The sequence below is a fragment of the Anarhichas minor genome, unplaced genomic scaffold (genome assembly GCF_050575085.1).
Source record: "Anarhichas minor isolate MPS153535 unplaced genomic scaffold, ASM5057508v1 ptg000017l, whole genome shotgun sequence".
Classification (NCBI taxonomy): Eukaryota; Metazoa; Chordata; class Actinopteri; order Perciformes; family Anarhichadidae; genus Anarhichas; species Anarhichas minor.
Window position 1 is genome coordinate 6,231,718 of NW_027466463.1, and position 20,538 is coordinate 6,252,255.

The 20,538-nt window shown below is 43.1% G+C and overlaps 1 protein-coding gene across 1 annotated transcript; it reads right to left on the bottom strand.

The window, feature by feature from the left end:
• Positions 1-3,077: 3,077 nt before the first annotated feature.
• Positions 3,078-6,462, bottom strand: LOC142951523 (protein Tob1-like). Its single transcript, XM_076093119.1, has 2 exons — positions 6,239-6,462; positions 3,078-5,221 (listed from the first exon to the last, which is right to left on the bottom strand). The coding sequence occupies exon 2, from the start codon at positions 5,049-5,051 to the stop codon at positions 4,038-4,040; it is 1,014 nt and encodes a 337-aa protein (XP_075949234.1). The 5' UTR covers positions 5,052-5,221; positions 6,239-6,462; the 3' UTR covers positions 3,078-4,037.
• Between the last annotated feature and the right edge of the window lie 14,076 nt (positions 6,463-20,538).

Consider the following 20,538-nt stretch of genomic DNA (forward strand, 5'->3'; position numbering starts at 1 on the left):
CTCTGAAGCAAAGGGGGGAGAGCACACTCTGGAACTGACAATATGGAGTCTCAGCAAGGCAACACCCCACACCCTGGGAGTCTCCCAGCTGGTGTGACCAGACCATCTGTGGGCCTGTTTATCCCAGAGAGCCGAGGTGGTCGTGTGGAACTGTGTGTCTCTGTGTGTAAATATGTGCATGTGTGTGTGAATGTGTTTTGAATATAGTTTACCACTCAGGCTGCAGGGGCTTTGCGAAATATATTGAAAAGTGACAATTTGAGATGAGGACTGAAATAGTTTATCTGGTACAGACTGACCCAGTTAAATACCATACAGAGCCTCAGAAGGGACACAAATAATAATAATCAAATAACAATCAAACAGTAATCAATTAATAATAAATTATAATAATAAATAACAGATAAAATAAATAATAAAATGTTGAAAAACAAAAAAAAGTACTTTTGCATGATTTTGCAAAGGTTTTTCAAGCGTAGCAATATGGAGCACTCCATTTTATGAATTTTCTGTTTATTGTACCACAAGTGAGACAATAATTAGCTAGCTAGCGCACCCACTGCGGCATCCAGAAAGAGCACTGGGCTTTGAAGCCAATTTCATAGTCATACCGTGTAATTACAATTGTTGGGTCTGTCCCGAGATGCCATTGTGTTTCCTGATAGACTTACAGTGGGGAAAGATCTTGAATTTGTTTTTTAGGTAAACCAAATTCCCAGTATGAACACTTATCATTGGGTCTTAAACGTTGTACATCCATGACCACTTCACCGGGAAGAACTCAAATTCAGACGGAACAAACCCCTGAACCCCTGGGTCTAACCTGTGTATCAGCAGCAACAGAAAGCCAGCTGATCGGGAGGGGAGTCTTGAGCGGTCCGGTATCAGCAAAACTGTTGCCGCCATTTCGATTTGCAACAGCCGCTGACTAGAGGTCAGTTTTCGGAGCTGCTGCTCTTTCTCCTCCCGACAGAGCCTTCAGCTGCTAGCTGGCTGATCGTTGCCTCTTTTGCCTTGTCTCTACATTTGAGGCCAATCTCAAAATCAAATTGTATAAACTTCTCCCACGCTCCATTGTTGCAATTGTTTACATGGTGCTGAACTGACCGAGAAATACATTGACCTAAATGAAAAACTTCTGCGAGATCGGTTTAGTCAGAAGTACAAAGTAGAACAATCTAAACTGAGACTCTTACTGTAAATAGAATTCAGAACTACACGTATCCTTCCAGGCCATATCAAGTGTTTTATCTTTCTATCGGCTGCATCACTGCTAAGGCCTTATGGGAAGCCACGGCTGTCTACTTCTACATGATGATACAGAAATGCAATTGTGGTAATTAACTAAGTACATTTACACCAGGGCTGTACAATGTACAACATTGAGGTACTTGTGCTTTACTTGGGTATTTCCATTTTATGCTACTCATACTCATTCTACTACTCCACTCTAGTTGCAGTTTAGATATCTATGAGTCTCCACTAAACTTCTCAAATATTAGAGAGAGGACCACAAAATAAATACAAATTTCAACATTTAGCTTTTTTTTAAATATCTCATGTTTAATTTGCCCAAACCGTATAAAAACAACTCGCCTTCAGAGTGAAAACAGTACATAACCCCTGTACAAACCCAACATTATGTGAAAATAAATAAACAATATCCTAATAATTAGTGGCACTGGTAGTGACATTTTTTTTAGCTTCAGACAGAGCAGCAGAGTTTCCAGTCTTTATGCTAAGCTAGGCTAACCGGCTGATGACCCCTGTGTCATATTTACTGTACAGACATGACAGTTCTTCTCATCCATTCCTATGCAAGAAAGCGAAAGAAAGCCTACTTTCCTAAATAGTGAACTATTCCATTAAATGGCCACATTGTATTTAAAATTCACAATTAAACATTTATTTCAGATTTAATAATCCTGCATTAATAATCTCACAAACCTGAAGATTTACTCTAGCTAGCAAACTATGTTAAGCATTCAAATTAGTACCATGTCAACCAGTAAAATCCATTCTGCTTTTCCTGTACGCTTCAGTATTAACCAACAATGAGTTCAAGGGCAGACCAGGTACATTTGCTACTTTAAACTGATATTCCGCATTTAAGTATTTTTACATTATTGTACTGTTGTATTGACACTTTAAGTCAAGGCACAGGATGACCGATTGCTCCACTTCAGAAGTGTAACACAACTGTTACTTAATATAGCCTTTCATGTGAACCAAACGACAGAGTTACACGACATAATGGTGCTATTAAGGGCACTTCAGTATTTGGCATTAGGTCAAGTATTTAAGAAAGGAAACAGTTGCATAATAAAGTCGTTTATGAGCACCTATAACAGGCTTTAGGTGTGTTTAGCTGGGTAGGTTTGCTCAGCCGTATTGACACCTGTGTACACAGCAAGTCTTTGACAAAGGAGGAGGAATTGTTTCAGCATAAAAACACAAAGCCACATCCTCCTCAGACCGTTGAGTCATACGCAAATGTAATTATGTCTTTGGTGAGTATAGGGTTTTGGAACTCCAAACATTGGAGCATGTTTTGCTTGTTCTTAACTTCATAGGACACCCTAACCCATGGAAGCCAAGCAGCGTGATTTAGACACTCTCAAACTGTTACAGCAATGGATGCTTTCAAACATACCACACCGACCCTGAAATAGACAGGCTAAATAAATGCAATGGTTCACACTGCTACAGTGAGTCATGAATGGCTCTCCACAGCTGTGATGTCGCGTGGCTACGAGACAGTAACTCCCTCCTCCCCCCCCCCCCCCCCGCCCTGGGGGGGGGGGGGGAGGAGAACCCTGAACTGATCCAAAGTTTACCGTCGATACGCTACGAGCTGCGTGCTTGCCACATGGACAAACAGCCCAGTCAAGTCATTTTCTTAACCTCAAGTTGCCCTCATGACACGGAGCGGCAACTCCTAGCATGTGACTGTCAATACCATCGTCTGCTCAGGCAGAGGATCGCCCAATGGCAAAATCTGCTACTGGTTCAATATTTTAAAAGAATAGAAGCAACAGTGTGTTAACAAGCAATAAACAAGTCCGGCTCTCCACAGATCATGTTCAACTGGAGTTTATTTTATTAAAAAGACCAGGGTGCAAATATGAAATTAAAAAAAATAAAGACAAGCATATCATTTTTAAGCATTTAATACAAACTTAACAATATAAACTATTTCAGTCCCTCTTGACATGTAAGACACTGACTCAAAATACTTTGTTATACCGTATTTTTTTTATCAAGTATTGCACAATGTAGGTACAAAATTAATATTCATACAATTACATTTTGTCCATTGTATAGCAAAAATCTTTTTAACCTCTTAACAGAAAATACAATTCATCTTTCAGAAAAAGCAAATATTCCTACATGTGAATCCCACCACTAAGGAATACTCTGTACACAATCTTGAGAATATTTGATGTACTTTTTTTTGTGTTTTTTTTAAGATGAGTTTCTTTAACAATTATCTTTTTAAAAAAAAAGAAAAAAGGAAAAGCTGCTGCAGCCATCACAGATCACTGGAGTAGTAAAAAGATATAAATGCAACACCATGTCATAGAAACAATATATACTCTGATATCTTACAAACTCTGTACTAAATTAAATTATACAATTAGAAAAAGACCAAGTAACCCCACTTAGTAGTGCCAATTCATAAAAATCAGCCTCATCTTACCACCTGTAAAATACTGTAAGAGGCCAAAACTTGAAGCTTGTGTTTTTATACATTTTTTTGGAGTATTTTCTCAACATGGTAAAAAAATGTTGTGCTTGGTTGGCAAAAAAGAAAGAAAAACAACGATGCATGTTGAATTGAAGTAACCAAGCTTGGATGTGTTTGTACAAGCTTTTAGTAGAACAAACTCAAGGGGGTACAGTAAAAACACCCTTGGGCACATGCGCTTGACTGACTAGACACTATATCCATGAAAGTCCAGTTTTTCTAAGTGTGCATTTTGTTTTTCCTTCTCTTTGAGCCACCATCATTCATAAATAACATCGTTCTGATGAGTTTAGTTAGCCATGACCGGCTGGAATTGCTGGTTAGAATACTGCATGTTGCTCAGACTGAAGTTGAGGCCATCCATAAGGGACTTGTCATTGAGGCTTCCGTAGGCCGCGAACACGTCAAAGGCATTGTTGTACTGCAGGGTGCCGAGACCCAGGGAGCCCTCCCCGGGGAACACGGCTCCAGGGCTGGCCTGACCCTGGAGGCTGGGGAACACAAACTCCTTGGCGTTAGGGGAGAGAGCGGAGGCCTTCTGCTGCCCCAGGCCCAGCCCGTACAGTGACTGCATGGAGGTGGAGATGGCTTTCTGCTTCAGTAGGGTGTTGACATTCAGGCCCAAGTTACTGGTGGGGGAGGTGCGGGCCACCTTGCTGCTACTGCCGCCGCTGCTGCTGTTGGTGTTGGTGGTGTTGTTGTTGCCGCGGCCGCTGCTCTTCATCTTTGTGGAGCCAAATTTGGTGGCAGCGAAGGTGGCAGTGGTGAAGGTTAAGGGCTGGGTGGAGCGCGGCATGAAGGAGGGGCTCACGGCGGCAGACTGGCCGAAAGGAGGTGAGGGGGAGCTGGACTCTGAGGAAGCCCCGACGGGGTCGCTGATTGGCATGAAGACCTGGGCCTCGGGGTTAAAGCTGTTCTTGATCTCCTTGTCCAGCTCCGACCCGTTCTCATTGTTATCGTCCACATATAGAACCTTGACCGGTCCCTTCTCCCCAATCTGGTAGGACACCTCAAACGGGTCGATCCACACACTAAGGTCCTGGGGGAGATTATTCCGGACGTCTTCGATGTCCAGCCCGCTCTCTTTGGCTGCCTGCTCCACCACAGGGTCCACCTTCTCCCCTACGTGGATGCACCTGAACCCCGAACCTTTGTATGGTTTATCCGGATACCAGTGGCCTTCATATTTCTTCTTCAGCTGCCTCTCGAGTTCTTCGCCGAAGATGTTCACACGTCGTCGGGGGAGTTTGTTGTATAAATAGGAAATAATAAAGTTGAGTGCTACTTGAATTTCAAGCTGCATAGCTGCTTCAGAGGCGAGACGATTCTTTTTCCCGTCACAGAGTTGCTTTTTCTGAGCTTTGCAAAAAAAAACTCCACGGTAGCAGTGATCAGATTAATGGCAAAAAACAAAACCTCAGTGCTTGTTGCCAAAATGAATATCCTTTCTGCAACAGGGTTAGGTTTAAGATCCTGAAACAGAGCAAAAAGAGGAAAGCATTAAGTAGATGAAGCCATTTGGTGTATAAGCAAAAAATAATAAAATTATTTTTTTTTTTTATTCAAATTCCATATAAAACGAATCATCAATGACGTTTCATCTGTATTATCTTCTGATAACTCTCCATTCACTCCCCCTGTCCACAGCAGTGCTGTAGATCAGCTGTACAATAGAAACAGCTATAAATAAACAGAGGCCACTGACTCAGAGTCGGTGTCAGCAGTGTGTGTTCCCAGCGGTCTAAGTGTGACACAAATACGCGAGCAATAGTTGACCTCTACGGAGGGTGGTGGATCTGATGCCTTCTGTCAAGTCACAATGATTTTTCAGATTGCCTCATTCTCGCGCACGGACATGTTCGGGCAAAAATTAATATTAACCTAACCGGGCTATTCTAGTAGTTTCCCGTGCACCGACTGAGCTACACAGTGACGAAAATTGCTGTTACATAACCAACATTCAAAGTCTAGCCACGACTATATGAAGCCCTTTCTACGATCGAGCAGAAGACACTCGATGAACTACACGACGACAGTGGCAATGAATGCAAAACACGGCTCTCTTTCTCGTCACGCTCGGCTTCGATATAGCCGACAAGCTAGCATTAGCTGGCCAACTTGATGAAGGGTGTGAACAGATACGTAGCTTGCTATCTAGAAAGCGAGATACTGTTAATGTTTAGCTCGACCGGCCGCTTATCGGTGTCACGTCGCGGAGACAGAGAGCAAAATTGTAACGTCACGGTAACGGCGAGAGAATAAGAAAATCCGCTTCAATCTGGACTAACGACCAGATAGCAAGCTACTTAGCATCCAATTTAGCTAACGTTAAAGCTGCTGGACAGACTGAATATAACCGTAAGACCAACGTCCAATAACACCATCGGGTGCCAGTTTGAGAGTCTAAAGGATATCGACAAAATAACGCACAACTGTTTCAGTCTACAAATAAACTAATGTTATGCAGATGTCGGGTTAATATTTACTTACATGAAAATTCACAGCTTTTTCTTTCAATAGCCAGGGTCCAGCAGGCGTTATTCTTGTACAGCTCTAGCGTTACTTTCTAAAGGAGATACAAAATTACGTGGCCGTCTTTATAATGGTCCAGGCGATGCTTCCGTGGGGTACAGTTGAATTCCGATTAACAGGCTTGCAAGCTAACTCCCCACAGCCTGGGAGTTTTTACAACTCTGCCCTTTAAAACTTGGGCTGATAGGTTTTTATAGTAGTCCTCCGCCACGGACATGGAGGAGGTGGTGATGCGGCTCACAGAGGTCAACACCCAGTAACGTGTTTCTATTGGCCAAGCGCGGCCTCGTCATCAACACCCACCACAACTACAGCTGTGATTGGGTGATTTTGAGCTCAATCAACCGTATGGTTCTATTTACGGTAGTGTTTGCTTTTCATGTGCTCTGGACTATTTTATTCGAGCAGGTTTTTAGCTATCTTTAAATATATTTTGAAAGCCTTGTTCGGGGCAAAATACGAAACAAATCTAACACCATCATGTTTGAAGGGTAAAAGAGTGACAGTTTCACGTGAAGCCAAGCCTTCATAAAGATCCTCTGTGCTCAAAGGCTGTGCTCAGTCGTGCATGAAACCTATTGCTGAACAAGGAGTCTATTGAGACAAATGTGCTCAGCAGTCTGTATAATTACCGTTGCCGACAAGAATCGACACTGAAATGAAACCACATCTTCCCACTACAGGGTTAAACAGAGCTCGATAGCCACTGTGGCGGAGGGACACACCTGTCACTGGTCGTGTTCCGGCTTCTCACCAATAACATTTTAATGTTCCTTGAGCCGGGCTGCAGCTGTGTATCTAGACCGAACAGCATTTGCATATTGAACATGGTGTTCTATGACACAGCACAATTTCCACCATTTTTAAATTATGACGGAATCTCATAATTGCCATCAAAGTGAATATTGGCATTACATCCCCACTGTGTACCTGTGATACATTTCTCTTCATTATAACGTCTGTCGACTGTGGATACGCATTGATATACGAAATGGATCCCGGCAGCTCTCCAGGTGCCTGAACGCTGGCTTCTTGTTTTCAGCAGCTGTACAGTGCAAGGCTTAAGCTCTCCCCTGACAGGCCTAAGGTGTTTGACACCACAGTTTGCTCTTACCTAACATGGGCTCCCCGCACTGTGTGTTTGTACAATAAATATAATGCCACATGAATTGTACAGCTGGGAGGGGGAGTGGCGGGGCAGGGGAGGAGAGAAGACAGGCTGTCCCTGTGGAGGAGGCGGGGGAGCTGAGACAAAAAGTATTCCCTGACTCAAAACACTGCATGTCATATCTGTAAATGCTACATTTGATAGCTGATTTACAGTCTGTCTGCCTGCTACATACAGGCTCTCTAGAGGGAACAGCTGAGGAGTCGATATCATTTCAGCTGCGTATATGATTGGTCTGAATCAATATTAATTAAGTTAGATAGTCTGTTGTACTAGTCATGAAAGGGAAAAAAGGATACAATTCTATCCTCTTTCTCCACTGAGCTAAAGTGAATGTATATGCTTCAAAGTGCATTATACATTACAGCAAACATCAGAGTGGCCTTGGACAGCCGGCTATATCCCCCCATGAGAATATTGGCTTTAAGAGAATGTATGGAGCACAAAGAGAGGAGGAGCGGAGAGGGAGCGTTTCATCAGTCTTTCATAGCCATTCTTGTCTCTTTAAGTGTGTTTTTTGTATTCACAGCATTACTCCCTTTCTCACGTCTGCTGATCTCTGAAAAAAAAGAGTTAATCCATACATTTGAAAGTAACTGCACACTTAAACTAAGCTATAAACTAAATCATACGACTGTATTGTGAGGAAATACATAAATGCTGGTGTTGATATTGATATTTCTTAGCAAATTCTTTTTTTAATTGCCATTTCATGGTTGGAAATGGCTCAAAAAGCCATCTACTGTTTTAAATCAACCCTAATGTTGCTAGGCCGACTCTGAGAGAGACACGACCGTTCGGAATTTATCTACGTCATGAAATAAAAGAATGTTTACGCCCTCTCATCATATAATTATCAGTAACCACTGTGTAGCAATACAATAATAGCACAAGCCTGTTCCTTCCTTATTATGGTTTCCAGAAAATGAGCGGAACAGCAGGCCAGCGGGGCCAACGCTGGGTCCCTGTTTCCTGCCGCTAGGAGACTACAGCCGGGAGGAGAGCAGGCGGCTACTCCAGAGACGGAGGCACTGGGGTTTGAGCTGGCTGAATTCGAGTTGCTGCAGCCACGACGGTCCGTCGAAGCTCCTGCCCGCTCTCCTCCTGGCCAAGTCGTCTCCCAGCGGCGAGGAGTGAGTCGGAGGGACCGCAGGTTTTAATTCTTGGTCTGATAAACAGTAAATTCAGTGCCCCATATTGCTATTTTCCAAGTTACTGTAGCGACATGTTTGACTGTAGACTGTATATAAAAAGTGGTTTGTGGACTGCTGTTTTGAAGCCTCGAGTTCGGCGATTTCACTGTTGCCATCTTGAATTACGGCCGTTGCCATGTTGAACAGAGGTTACCATATTTACCATATTTTACTCTAAATTGGACCATAATTTACATCATGCTGTATTGAAGAAGACTTGAAACTATGATTGAGACCATTAACTCATGTTTACAATGTTTACTGTGGTAATAAATCAAGAGAGAAGTAGAGTCATTTTTTCATAGACTTCTATACAATCTGACTTCTTTTTACAAACGAAGGATTCGCCCCCTGATGGTCAGTAGAGAGAATGCAAGTTTTAAGACACTTCCGCATTGGCTTCACTAAGTAGAACCGGAGGTTGCCGCCTGTGTTTGACGACGTTGCGTCTAGGCTTTCCTCATACGGAAGTGGGCGTGGCTTTTTGCATTTTTCAAAAATATGAAGTGGGTGGATTTAGGCTTATGGTGGTTAATTGTGGTTTATCACAATGCTACGGTCGATGTTTAGCTCAGTACCACATTCCAGTGAACAAAGTGCTGTAAAATGCAGCCGGAGGGCTGCGGGACGCTGCAGGGCACAACGGAGAGTTCTTCCAGCCTCCAGATTGAGTCTCAGCAGGTGTGAGAGATGAGTCTCTCTTCACCAACAGGGATCTCGTGTGATGGATGACCCGAGCACAAACTTAACACACCGCGGGGGGCCTTGGAGACACACCAAGGCCACCAGAGCAGGCTTGCTTTTTTTTTTCTCCTCACGCCACAGGAAATGTGTGACTACGACCAAATGTTCAAAACATGTTTCAATTTGCACGATAGGCCGTATCGCTATTTTCCCCAGCACTGTAAGAAATACCATGAGCAGGTCCAGAATCCCTCTGCTCATTCTCCCACTGCGTCTACTCGGTAAGTAAGTGTTAGTTTTGGCTGCGGGTATATCGGCGGTGCTTAACAATGACCTATTTGTTATTCTCCACCAGAGTACGGATCTGGTGAGCGGCGGAAAGTTTCCTCCTGTTGTTGTGAGTCCGTGTGGGGACCTGGAGGTATACGTGGATAATAAAGTGAGATGTTTTAGCGTGACTCATGCACATTTTTAAGTGAAGTCGGTCCACATGGACATTTTACGCCTTCTCTTCACGAAGCTGTGAGGCCCTTTTCTCTTCTCTCTGGCTTTGTAGCTGCACACAGAGCTCTGTTCAAGTCCCAGATGTGGTCACTGGATATTAATTTGATATGCGTAACATCACATGCTCAATACTTCGGGGGGATTAAATGTAAGAGTACAAAAAAAATATGAATATGTGCCACTCTTTGTTTGCTTGCTACCAAGAAAGGAATGACAAGAAACAGCCGTTTTATAAGGAAAGAAATTAGGTTCTCGCCTACTGAACTGAAAGCAGTGGCAAAAAAAAAAAGCATTGCTCATGTGAGCGTGACAATGAAAGCTGTCACAGACACAGCATTCATTTCTTTTGGCTATTTGACTAACACCGAGAGAGCTCGGATTGATTTATTAGATCCTGTTCTTTCCAGTGGACTTCAAAGCTCAAACAGTGTTAGGAGAGGTGACTTAAGTGGTCTTTGTCAATATTTAATACTACGCCATAGCTCTGACCGCTGCATAGTCACGTGGGTGTGCGTCTGCCACCAATACAATTGTAAATAAAAACTAGATTGCATTTCATGGCTATTTCACGACCTGCCATGACAGCATGAGGGCTGTTCATCCAGGCGTTCTTCATATCTTGAGCTCAGATTTGATTTTTCACTTTCATTTGCAGGATAAAGCAAATTTATTATCCTTTTCAACTCTAGGTTATGCAACTCATGTAGCACTTTGCTTCTCTCCTTAGCAGATGAACAAGTCTAATTCAAAATGCGGGCCACAATAAATGGATCGCTGTGGCAAAGTTCACTTTCCTGCAGTTCCTCATTAAACCCTGTGCTCCTTTGATGAAAACGTAGGTTCACTTATCTTCATTTCTTTTTCTATTTCAACATTTTGTGATATCTAACCATGTGCCGGCCGCATAAATCTTGTATACAGTAGGGTCAACCAAAACATGTTGGCTCTACTCTCATTTTTAAGGCTGCTATAATTCATATTTTCATATTAACGGTTCATCACGACTCTGTGTAATGTGAAAGGGGTCACTAGTAGTGATGAACCTACAGAGATGTATCCCCGACTCTGCAGCTCCAGCTCCCCTCAGCTCCACAGAGCATTTTATCGTATTTCAGCTGATTTTTCTTTTGGTTCTCTGACCTGCAAATTTACCGTTTTGGTTGACTCTCGCCGCTCTCGTCAGCATCATTTTCAGCCACGGCTGTTTGTTTTTTAGCGAAAAGGCTCTAATAAACCGACTGTATGCTACTTGCCCAGCACCCTATATGGCAATTAAACAAAGTTATCAACTAGCTGATGAAGATGAACATTTAAGAGCTCAAGAGCTGGACTTCTTTCTTAGGAGTTGGTGGCGATCTAAAACTACAAGAAGATAAATATTGGACTTACAGGAATCCAAATGAATTCTAACACCGTGTCGTGATGTAAGAAGATGAAATAAACATCTTTTGATTTTAAAAGTGTTAAGGAACTGAGGAAGTATGACAGTGTAACCATGTAAGAGTTTTGACATTATTGACATTTGATCAATTTCCTGCCTTTGCTAAAAATGAAATGATCATCAACAACCTCTTAGTTATTACATGTATATATGACATCATGATCTCAAATAATATTACAGATCTAACATTATTATGTTTATGGTTGATATCAGTGCAGTTTCGGCATCATTTTGTACCAATACTGTTTCTTGCAACCCTCCCTCCAAACACAAGGTTCTCTTCAGCAGCTATCTTTTGTCATTTAATCCGGAGAGAAGTTCTCTCTGTGCATACGTATCATTTACCAGCTGAACAAGTGTGATCCCGCGTGGAACACAAGTTTTACTGCTCTGTTATCGAAATACAGTCTGATGTGGGAGAGGAGGTGGCGCTCAATTAGTATTCACAGCGGATCTGTGGTGACAGCAATCTAAGATTACTCACTGGAATTTATAGTTTCAAGCACTGCTTTTTATTCTTCTCTTAAACTCAAAAGGAATGACTGAATAGAAATGTCTTGAAACACTCGACTGTGGCGATGAAAGCGGGCAGAGAGCGACAAATCGTTTGAGCTGTCGACACAGGAAAATTCTTTCTACGTGTACAAGATGAGTCTTTACTCTGGTAGACTACGGTCCTCTCAGAGTCTGGGGATCGGGTGTCACGTGCCGCTTCCTCTTCAGTTTGTTTACAAATGCTGCGGCGAGGCAGAGGGAGGCCAGAGAGCGCCTTTATTCACACCAGAGCCAGGAATGGCATTAATACAAGCAGCGGAAATATTTGCTCCGTGAGGACAACACAGACATTTCCTGGGAAGCTCTAAACATACCTGCCGTACATCTGAAAAAAAGGTGGTGTTCATGTGGAAACATGAGCGTGTTTGTGGTTACACTGTCGTGACCCCTGGACAGATTCATATCAAGCCATCTGGAGGAGAAGGAAGGTTACACAATAGGGGATCAGCTCCTATTTAAATACCATTCTGCTCTACTATTTGGTTTCATGTTGGGGGGGGGATTATGTTTAGCATGTGCTGTGTCATGAATCGGCCAACCGGGCAGAATAGAGTCGCATCAAGCTTATTGACACGGCCATGGCACGGACACAAGATCGCCCTGAGGTTTGCTGCTTCTTTTTTTTCCCCGCCTCAGACGGCTCGCTGCATGGCAGAGCTGTGCCCTTGCACAGTCCGATCGACTTTTTGGGAAATTCAATTACGCTCTGAGATGAACAGCCAGTGCTTGTGGATGGAATGGGTTTTAGAGTGAGAGCCATCCATTGCAGTGTGAATGTGTCACATTTCCATGCATAGTGAATGGAGTGTGCCACAGTAGGCAGGCTGTCCCTGTCATTGTGATTTGTATTTTTACCCCCCCTCCCCCCCCCGCTCACTCCCCCCTCCACTCTGCTCCTCTTCCATTTGGACTGTAACCTCCTTCCCCGCCCTTCAAACAGATCCCCTCGCCTGTGTGGGTGAGATCCGTCCCTGGGCAGGCACTGCGATGGATGATGTCAGATTATGCGAGCAACATCGTCAGCACAGGAAACATTAACATGTACAAGATCCAACGCATCCTCGAAATGTTGCTTTTTTTTCCCTCACGTGAACTCCCGTCGAAGCGTTAAGCGCAGCCAGAATTTGCACAGACCCTCTATTGAGAAGCCCTCAATGCTGTTTCCCAGAAACAATGTCAATGTAGTCATGGCAACTATTCTTACACGTTACCCCGTGCTTTTCCACAGTTAAGAGTAGCACTCAAGTGCTATTTTTCTGACAAATGTCAGATCTCATCTCTTAAATGGCAATGAGGATGTTTTTTCTTTTTTCACAGTTGGTAGTTTAAAATGCAAAGGAAGGAGAGTAATGTACCGGGCCACAGAGACAAACGTGATGGAGGAGAAACGGAGGAAGCAGCTCTGTTAAGGTTAATCCTTTGCTTCGTTCTGCCTTCACAAACAGCAAACTAGGATGGGGAAACAGGAGGAGAAGGAATAATGAGCATGAAGTCATGATCCTTCATGTGCGGAGAGGATAATGGCTCACTAACTCACTCCATATATGTATTGTAAACACCCTAATGGGAGCACAAGAGGCCCTCGCTTCATATGCTGAATATTCAGTGACTCACTCAGGAAAAGTGACATATGATTTTGATGGAGACAAATGTGCTTTGTCTGTAACCTCGCCTCCACCTCCAGCAGCAGCAGCAGCAGCAGCAGCAGCAGTCAGTGCTCTCTGGTTCGGAGAGCTGACACAGTGCTGTTGGGGTAACGAGAGAAGGTGGAGCCATATTTCGCTGATGGATGTCCTTTGATAGAAATGGAGAAAGGTGATAGGCTGGGCAAAAAACGAGCGTGAGAACACAAAAATGAGCCGCGGTGCAGAAAAAAGAGTGTTTTCAGGGCCGGCTGCGGGGGTGTGTGTGGGGTAATTGTGACATTGCTCTTTGGCTGGGTATTGCTAGTCAGTGCAATTCAGCCCAGTAATCAGAAAGCATTGGGGTGAATACTCAACACGATCAATCCAGTCAATTCAGGCGGTTTGGATGATAAATGGTAAATGGCAACACCAAACTGGAATACACATGAATGATAAAGGAAAGCTTTTCCTCATAGGCTCCCCCTCAGCCTGGATTCTAGACCAGGGTCTTGTGCTATACATATGTTTATGTATTCTATGAACGGCATTAGCACCAGACTAATTATAGGTTCATATTATGAACACATTGAAATATGTCTCATGTCATTTGTGAGGCTGTGGCTCACTTCAGGGCTTGCTTTTCATGATGTTCCTTGTTATTGTTAAAAGGGTCAGAAAAACACACTTAGTGGTATCTCGTCATGTAGATAGTTTTGGTTTAATATTATTGGGATTATTTGCCCAAGTTTTGAAATAAGAGGTTTCATTGGAACTACTTTTTGCTGAAGAAATAGGCACTGAAAACTGTTGAGAGCGTGTGCCGTCATTTGTAAATGTTGTGAGGATTCACCTCATTTTTACCGGGGTGGTGGCAAAAGTGACAGAGACGGGAATCTCAAAACCTGGACGCATTAAACTGAAACTATAATGGCTATATAGGCTATCAGTAGAGGTTAACGTAACAGTCCGACACTAATTTGCTTTCTAACATTTGCAAAACACACTTGAGAATATGCTACACCACTTTCGTGTCTGTACATATAGTATGGAGCTAGATGAGGCGATAAGCCTGGCTTAGAGTAAGACTGGTAACAAGGAGGAACGCTAACTAGTTCCGAAATACACCTACCAACTCCACCAAAGCTTACCAACTAACATATTGTACATGTTTGTTTATTCCATTCATATTGTATTAGGGCCGTGTAGGTAAAAAAAAAGAAATTCTGAGCTGGGGGAGCGGCTAAACTAGTTCAAGAAAATAATTGTTGTAAATTTACGAGAGAAATTCCCAAATTTGCGTGTGAAAGACTTTGTGTGAAAAAAGGCACACATGTAGCTACCGTCCGATTTTTGTTGCGCCTTAAGTCGTGTTCCTATGGTATGAATGACCTCTGAAAGATACATAGCCGCATTTTCTTTCATGTTCTTCCTGTGTTATTTTATCAACATGATGCTGACATAAGTTTGCATTGTCTTTGATCATTATGTTGGACCTGCTATACGTTCTCATTACCATAGTGTTTCACGGAGCCTCTGTTGTGTGATGAGGTTGATCCAACCTTGCAAAGTGCGATGTGGCTCCTTGACAAAAAATAATAAAAAATGTGCTCTCATAAGTTTGTGACTTTAGTGTCAGAGACTTTTTGAGACTTAATAATCTCAGAGAATACCCAATTTTTTTCTTGTGAATTCTGAGCTTTTTCTTGGAATATTAAGCCCCTCCCCTCAGACGGTTCCATAATCATTCGTTTTTCTTTACCTACAATGGCCCATATACACTGCCATCAACAGAAAAATAAACGTTAATGGTTATCATCAACCTGAACCACAGACGCAGCAATCAACATTTCTGTCAGCATTATCATTGTTAAAAAGGAAAAGTTAGTCTTTGGTCAACTGTTCTCAAGCTTTCTTTTTTTTCTACATATTCACCATAAATTCCGATAGGAGTGAAACCACTGAGGAACAGATGGTGTATAGTAGCAACTGACTCCACTTCTCCTTTCATTACAGTTTCAGATTTACACCTAACAACAGCTTTTACAAATGTGTGGATTCTCTGTTACAGCTATAGTACCCGTCAGGACTCTGAGTCGGTGACTTGTTGACCATGTTGCTCACAGTTTGTCAGCAGATAAGCTTCTGCACGATCTGAAGTTTGACCTTGGTGGGTCAGCCTCCCTCCTATCTCTCGCCATCCAAAACCAACGTCATGTGTCCCTTTGTTAAGCCACCTCCTATAAGTACAACACAAAAGGCCACACAAGGCCACTCCAGTACTCGCCACAATGAAGCTGAGCTGTGTCAATCCCACAAAGCTGCTGGTGTTGGGAAATATCCACTGCCTAGTGGGACACAGAGACCCAGTCTCAACGCCAACAGCTTAGCTTACAATGTGAGATGGGAAAATGCCTACATCCTGGTTACTGATGTAATACGATTTGTAGTAAATACTACTGTAGACACACCACAGGGTTGAACTCCTTTCATTCACAGTTGTTATTCACACATAATTTGTGGCATAACTGAATAGTTGGATCCTTTCATTCTTTGTAAAATCAGCTACGGTGTGCTAAATGTAGTCTTTAGCCGTGTTAGCAGCATAGCTTGAGACTGTCATGGTGTCCTGAGTTTGAATCCTACTGACCTTGCTGATCTGACTTTGCTGACCCCTGATATTTCACCACCGGCAGGCTTCACTTATCCTCTCAAATATCTCAACATCTATCAGATGGATTGGCACAATAATGTGTAAAACATTCATGGTCCTCAGAGGATAAATACGAGATACTAATAGACGTTGATGAGCCACTGGCCTTTCCTCTAGCGCCATCAGGTTGACATTTTTGTTCGTAAAAAACTATTGGATTGATTATCGTGAAATTTCGTACACTCACACATGTCCCCCGATTGTAATAACCGCGGTGATCCTGTGACGACTTTTCATCTCGCGTCACCATCAGGTCAAAATTAACCACATTCCAATCAGCCTCAGCTGTATTTGTGTTTCGTGCTTATTAGCTCATTTTATTATGCAAACACATCAAACAAGGGAGCAATGTATTCACATGCAGCCTCACAAAGCTGCTAGCATGGCTGTAGACTCTTACGGTCCTTTCACACCTACATTGTTTGATCTGGACTTTTTTAGCTTTTCCGTTTGTTCCGAACCAAAATTACAGGTCCAGACTTTCAGACCAATAACGAATGTTCCGGCAGGCTATCATCGTGCTCTAAGAGTAGCATTAAGCTCCTTTAAGGAATAGTTTGCAACCAAACAAAATGAGCCACGGTATCCATGGAGAGAGTAGTTTGACAGTAATGTGAATGTAGACATTTGATTTGTGGACTACCGTTTATAAAACTCGAGTTCACCATCTTGGTTTTTTGGCAATTAGGTGTGACACAAGGGGGCGGAGCTAAGTAATACTCAACAATGAATAAGACATTTTTAGGTGACCAAAAAAGTTACAATTAACTTTCATGAACTGAAAACACACTGTGAAAGGGTTAAAGTTTTAAGATACAAACACAACAACTGCCAGACAAGACAACGCCGTGGTAGCGACCTGTCAATCACAGGGTAGCCTCACCCTAAAGCATCCCTGCTTTATTGTCTATTTGACTGATGGGACCATAATATATTAAATGAACATCTTGCAAACATCTTGCAATTGACACCGTAAACTTCCGCATTGGCTTCACTTTGTAACAAAAACACTTTGGCCTTGGCTCAGACTTTCAGGTGTGAAAAGGCCCGTAGTCTATTTTGTGTACATTAACACAAAAAAACGGCTTGGCCCTAGATTTGTCTACAGTCCAACCTGCAAAGCGAGTTAATAAGCATTCGGTGTGTGCCTCGGCTTACCAAGGCCCAAATAAATAAGCTTCTGTATGCACAGCCCAGTGTGGCTGACCGTCTCCCTCTGAGTTAAGTCCTGTCAGGCATTTACTTAGCGCGGTGTTTACAGTCTGCCATGACCTACGGTGTGGGCGGAGAGACACCCACAGCCCTGAACTGGGATCAGACCTGGTAAGAGCGGACAGATTGGGAAGAATGTCACAGGGAAGTGGTGAGCGATGCTGTGTCCGTGTGAAAAGCCATTAATCCCAGATATGCCCCTGATTGAAGCGAGAGGTCAAAGAATGAACCCAAACATGCCTCTCTGTGCTCCCTCCCTCCCCCCACCCCCGACCACTTCTCTCTCCGTTCTTTTCCTATTTCTTCACTCTGTTGTGGAAAAGCCTCCTTCTTTACACTTAGCTCTGTAATATTTGCTATTTTCCCCCCTGAGACAGATTGCACTTCTTATCTGTGCTTCTTTCCATAAAATGTTCTATATCTTTTTTTCCCCCTTCTCTGCATTCAGTCACAGTGTGAGTGGCTGAAGTCTGGAGCGATGCCAGTACAAACAGATTGGGCAAACCTGCTTTCAGAACAGGGTGCATAAGAGCACAAGAGAGTGTGTGTGTGTGTGTGTGTGTGTGTGTGTGTGTGTGTGTGTGTGCACGCGTGAAGCACTCACATGACTGAGTCCAGGACACGGTGCCATGTGTCTATGGGGTCAACATGTACATCCGTATTTCGGTTTGAATAGGGCAGGGTGAACTAACCACTCAAATATGTATGCTTTCACTTTTCACTGGGTTGGCATGATGTCTGCTTACACGAACATCTCGGCACATTGCACACACATGCTGCATTAATCAGATGTGTTATTGATAATTGCTCTGAGGCATGCTCATTACCTACCAATTTAGCAGTGTGGTGATAAGACATGCAGTACCAGCAGCACACAATAACTCATTTATCTAAAGGGAGAACATTTCCCAAGATAAGCTTGTATGCTAAATCAATAGGATAAAAAATGAGGGCACTAATCTTATATTTAGATTATGAAAAACTGCTTGTTTGTTTAAAAAAAAATAGTACTGACCAAGCCGTACCATTTGACTTATTTCATCTCATTGTCACATGCCTTAAATTGATCTAAAATATTACAAACCACATGTCTGCTAATGATCCACCTCAAGCCCACGCTGCAAATAAATCATATCTAAATAAGTCGAGTTGTTAATGAGTCCCTCTATTCTACTGTTTTTGTCTGCCGTCGCAGTACGTTTATTTCATTCTGTTTCCAAACTAATCAACTTATTTCAAAGATTTTTCAGAAATGTGTTAGTTTCTTGAAACATGACAGAATATGGCAGATTGCTCATGAAAAAAAAAGTCTTAAAAGACTGTGGCTTATTTTATTGCTGCACAATGTTGTGTTTACAAGCTGTAAACACAACATTGATATATTATCAGGCCAATATGGCGACACAGAGCCTCACATTCATTTGATCCCATCCTTTCAGCTCTGTTTTGGTCTCCACCAACTCCTGAGAGAAATATCTGACTCTTTAGCTGCTATTACAGGCTGCGCTAAAATGCTTACGGCCCATTCTCTGTGGGTTCGCCACTACGCGCGACAACTTCCTCATTGCACATGGTCATTTTTTCTATTGTTAACATAAAAATGCAGACTAGTGCAGCTTTGAAGTTCTACTTAGCACAACAAGTTGCGTTTGATGGTGAGAAGCTGGTGAGGGATCATGGTGTTACTCGTGCTGGTTGGGTGCGGTGTCAGCTTGGAGCCTTTAGTGGCATCTAGAGGAAACGACATGATAATCTTTGTACATTAGTAGGCTACTCCTTGAATTGAGCTGAGTGTAATTCAAGTGCCTTTAACTTCAATTCCATTGCTCACATTCAGCTAAAACGGCGTAAATCAAATATTGTTTTACTAGTCTTTGGGTCAGATTGTGTGTTGTAATGGTAGATGTTTCTGAAAGCTTCAGTAATTATTTTTGAGTTTGAGCTTGCTCCCTTCACTGGCAGATTTCTTAACTTATAATAGCAAAAAGGACTAAACTACACAACATTGTGATTGTGCCTACATGGGGACTTTTGCAGGATAGTTCAGAAGCTCAGATGTTGGCACTCTCATCTTTCCCCAGAGATAATTCTGCCTCTCAATCAACCTGCTCCGTCTATTGTGGAAATAATGATGGAAATACATGAGTGCAGCTCCTAATCACACTGCGCAATCTGCAGCTTGCCTCCAAATCCAAACCTGCATCTGTGTTCCTGAACAAGACAGATTGCTGTTGTTAATGCAAGGCGCAAAGAAACTCCAAAACTGATGCACGGATGTCACTCAAGCTGCTTAAAAAAACACTCCTCCAACAACAACAACGGTGAGTCATCGCGTGAAACTCCGGAGGAAGGGCACGAGAGATGAGGAGAGAGAGAAAGAGGAAGCGAGAGGGACATCATCATCATCCACACCCTCAAAGTCTGACACAAGAGTTTGATTATTATTTGTAATAATACACAGAAAGCTACTTTTCCCTGTTTCGAAGTTAGAGCCCGAGGTGTGAATTCTGGATCCGCATCTGACTGCAAGTTTTCCAGACACGCCGACCCGGAGGGAAATGCAGCCCACGAGCTTGTTTTAATGCTGCTAGAGCCGACGGCCGCCATGTTTTCAACGTTCATTCAGGGGAAACCAGCCCGATGAGCACAACAGTGAAGCCGCACACTTTCTCAGCAGGACAGTGGGAAGCTTATGCAAGCAGAGCTCCACTTTCGACAGCGGCTGCTGTCCAATGCTAATTCACAATCCCATCTTGTGTTTGTGTAACCATGTATTCATTATTGGCACAAGGGCAGACCGAGCACAGGATCATAATTGTGTGCAGCCACTGGTGCTGTGAGTGATTTCAGGAGGAGTTGTCCTCCTCAGCGGAGTGGAGCCGAGGTTGCCACAATGCGGTATTGTTCAGCTACGTGCTGATGTGAGCTTTCCTGTAATCCGTTTTCACCTCAGCAATAATAAAATATGGAGGGGTCGTCGAGAGGAATCAATAATGTGTTTCTAGTGGGAATCAGGGTCTGTGATGAGAGAGGTTTGTATTTCACCGGGCCAGACCGGGGTGAAACTCCAGCCCGGGCCTAGTCTCTGTGGGGAATGAGGCAGAGGCAGGGCTGAATGCTCCCTATTCATGGACGATACCCTTTCTCTCTCTCTGTCTTTCTTTCT

Bases quoted from the DNA above. Each gene is read 5' to 3' on its own strand.
- LOC142951523 (XM_076093119.1), bottom strand. From the start codon at position 5,051: ATGCAGCTTGAAATTCAAGTAGCACTCAACTTTATTATTTCCTATTTA.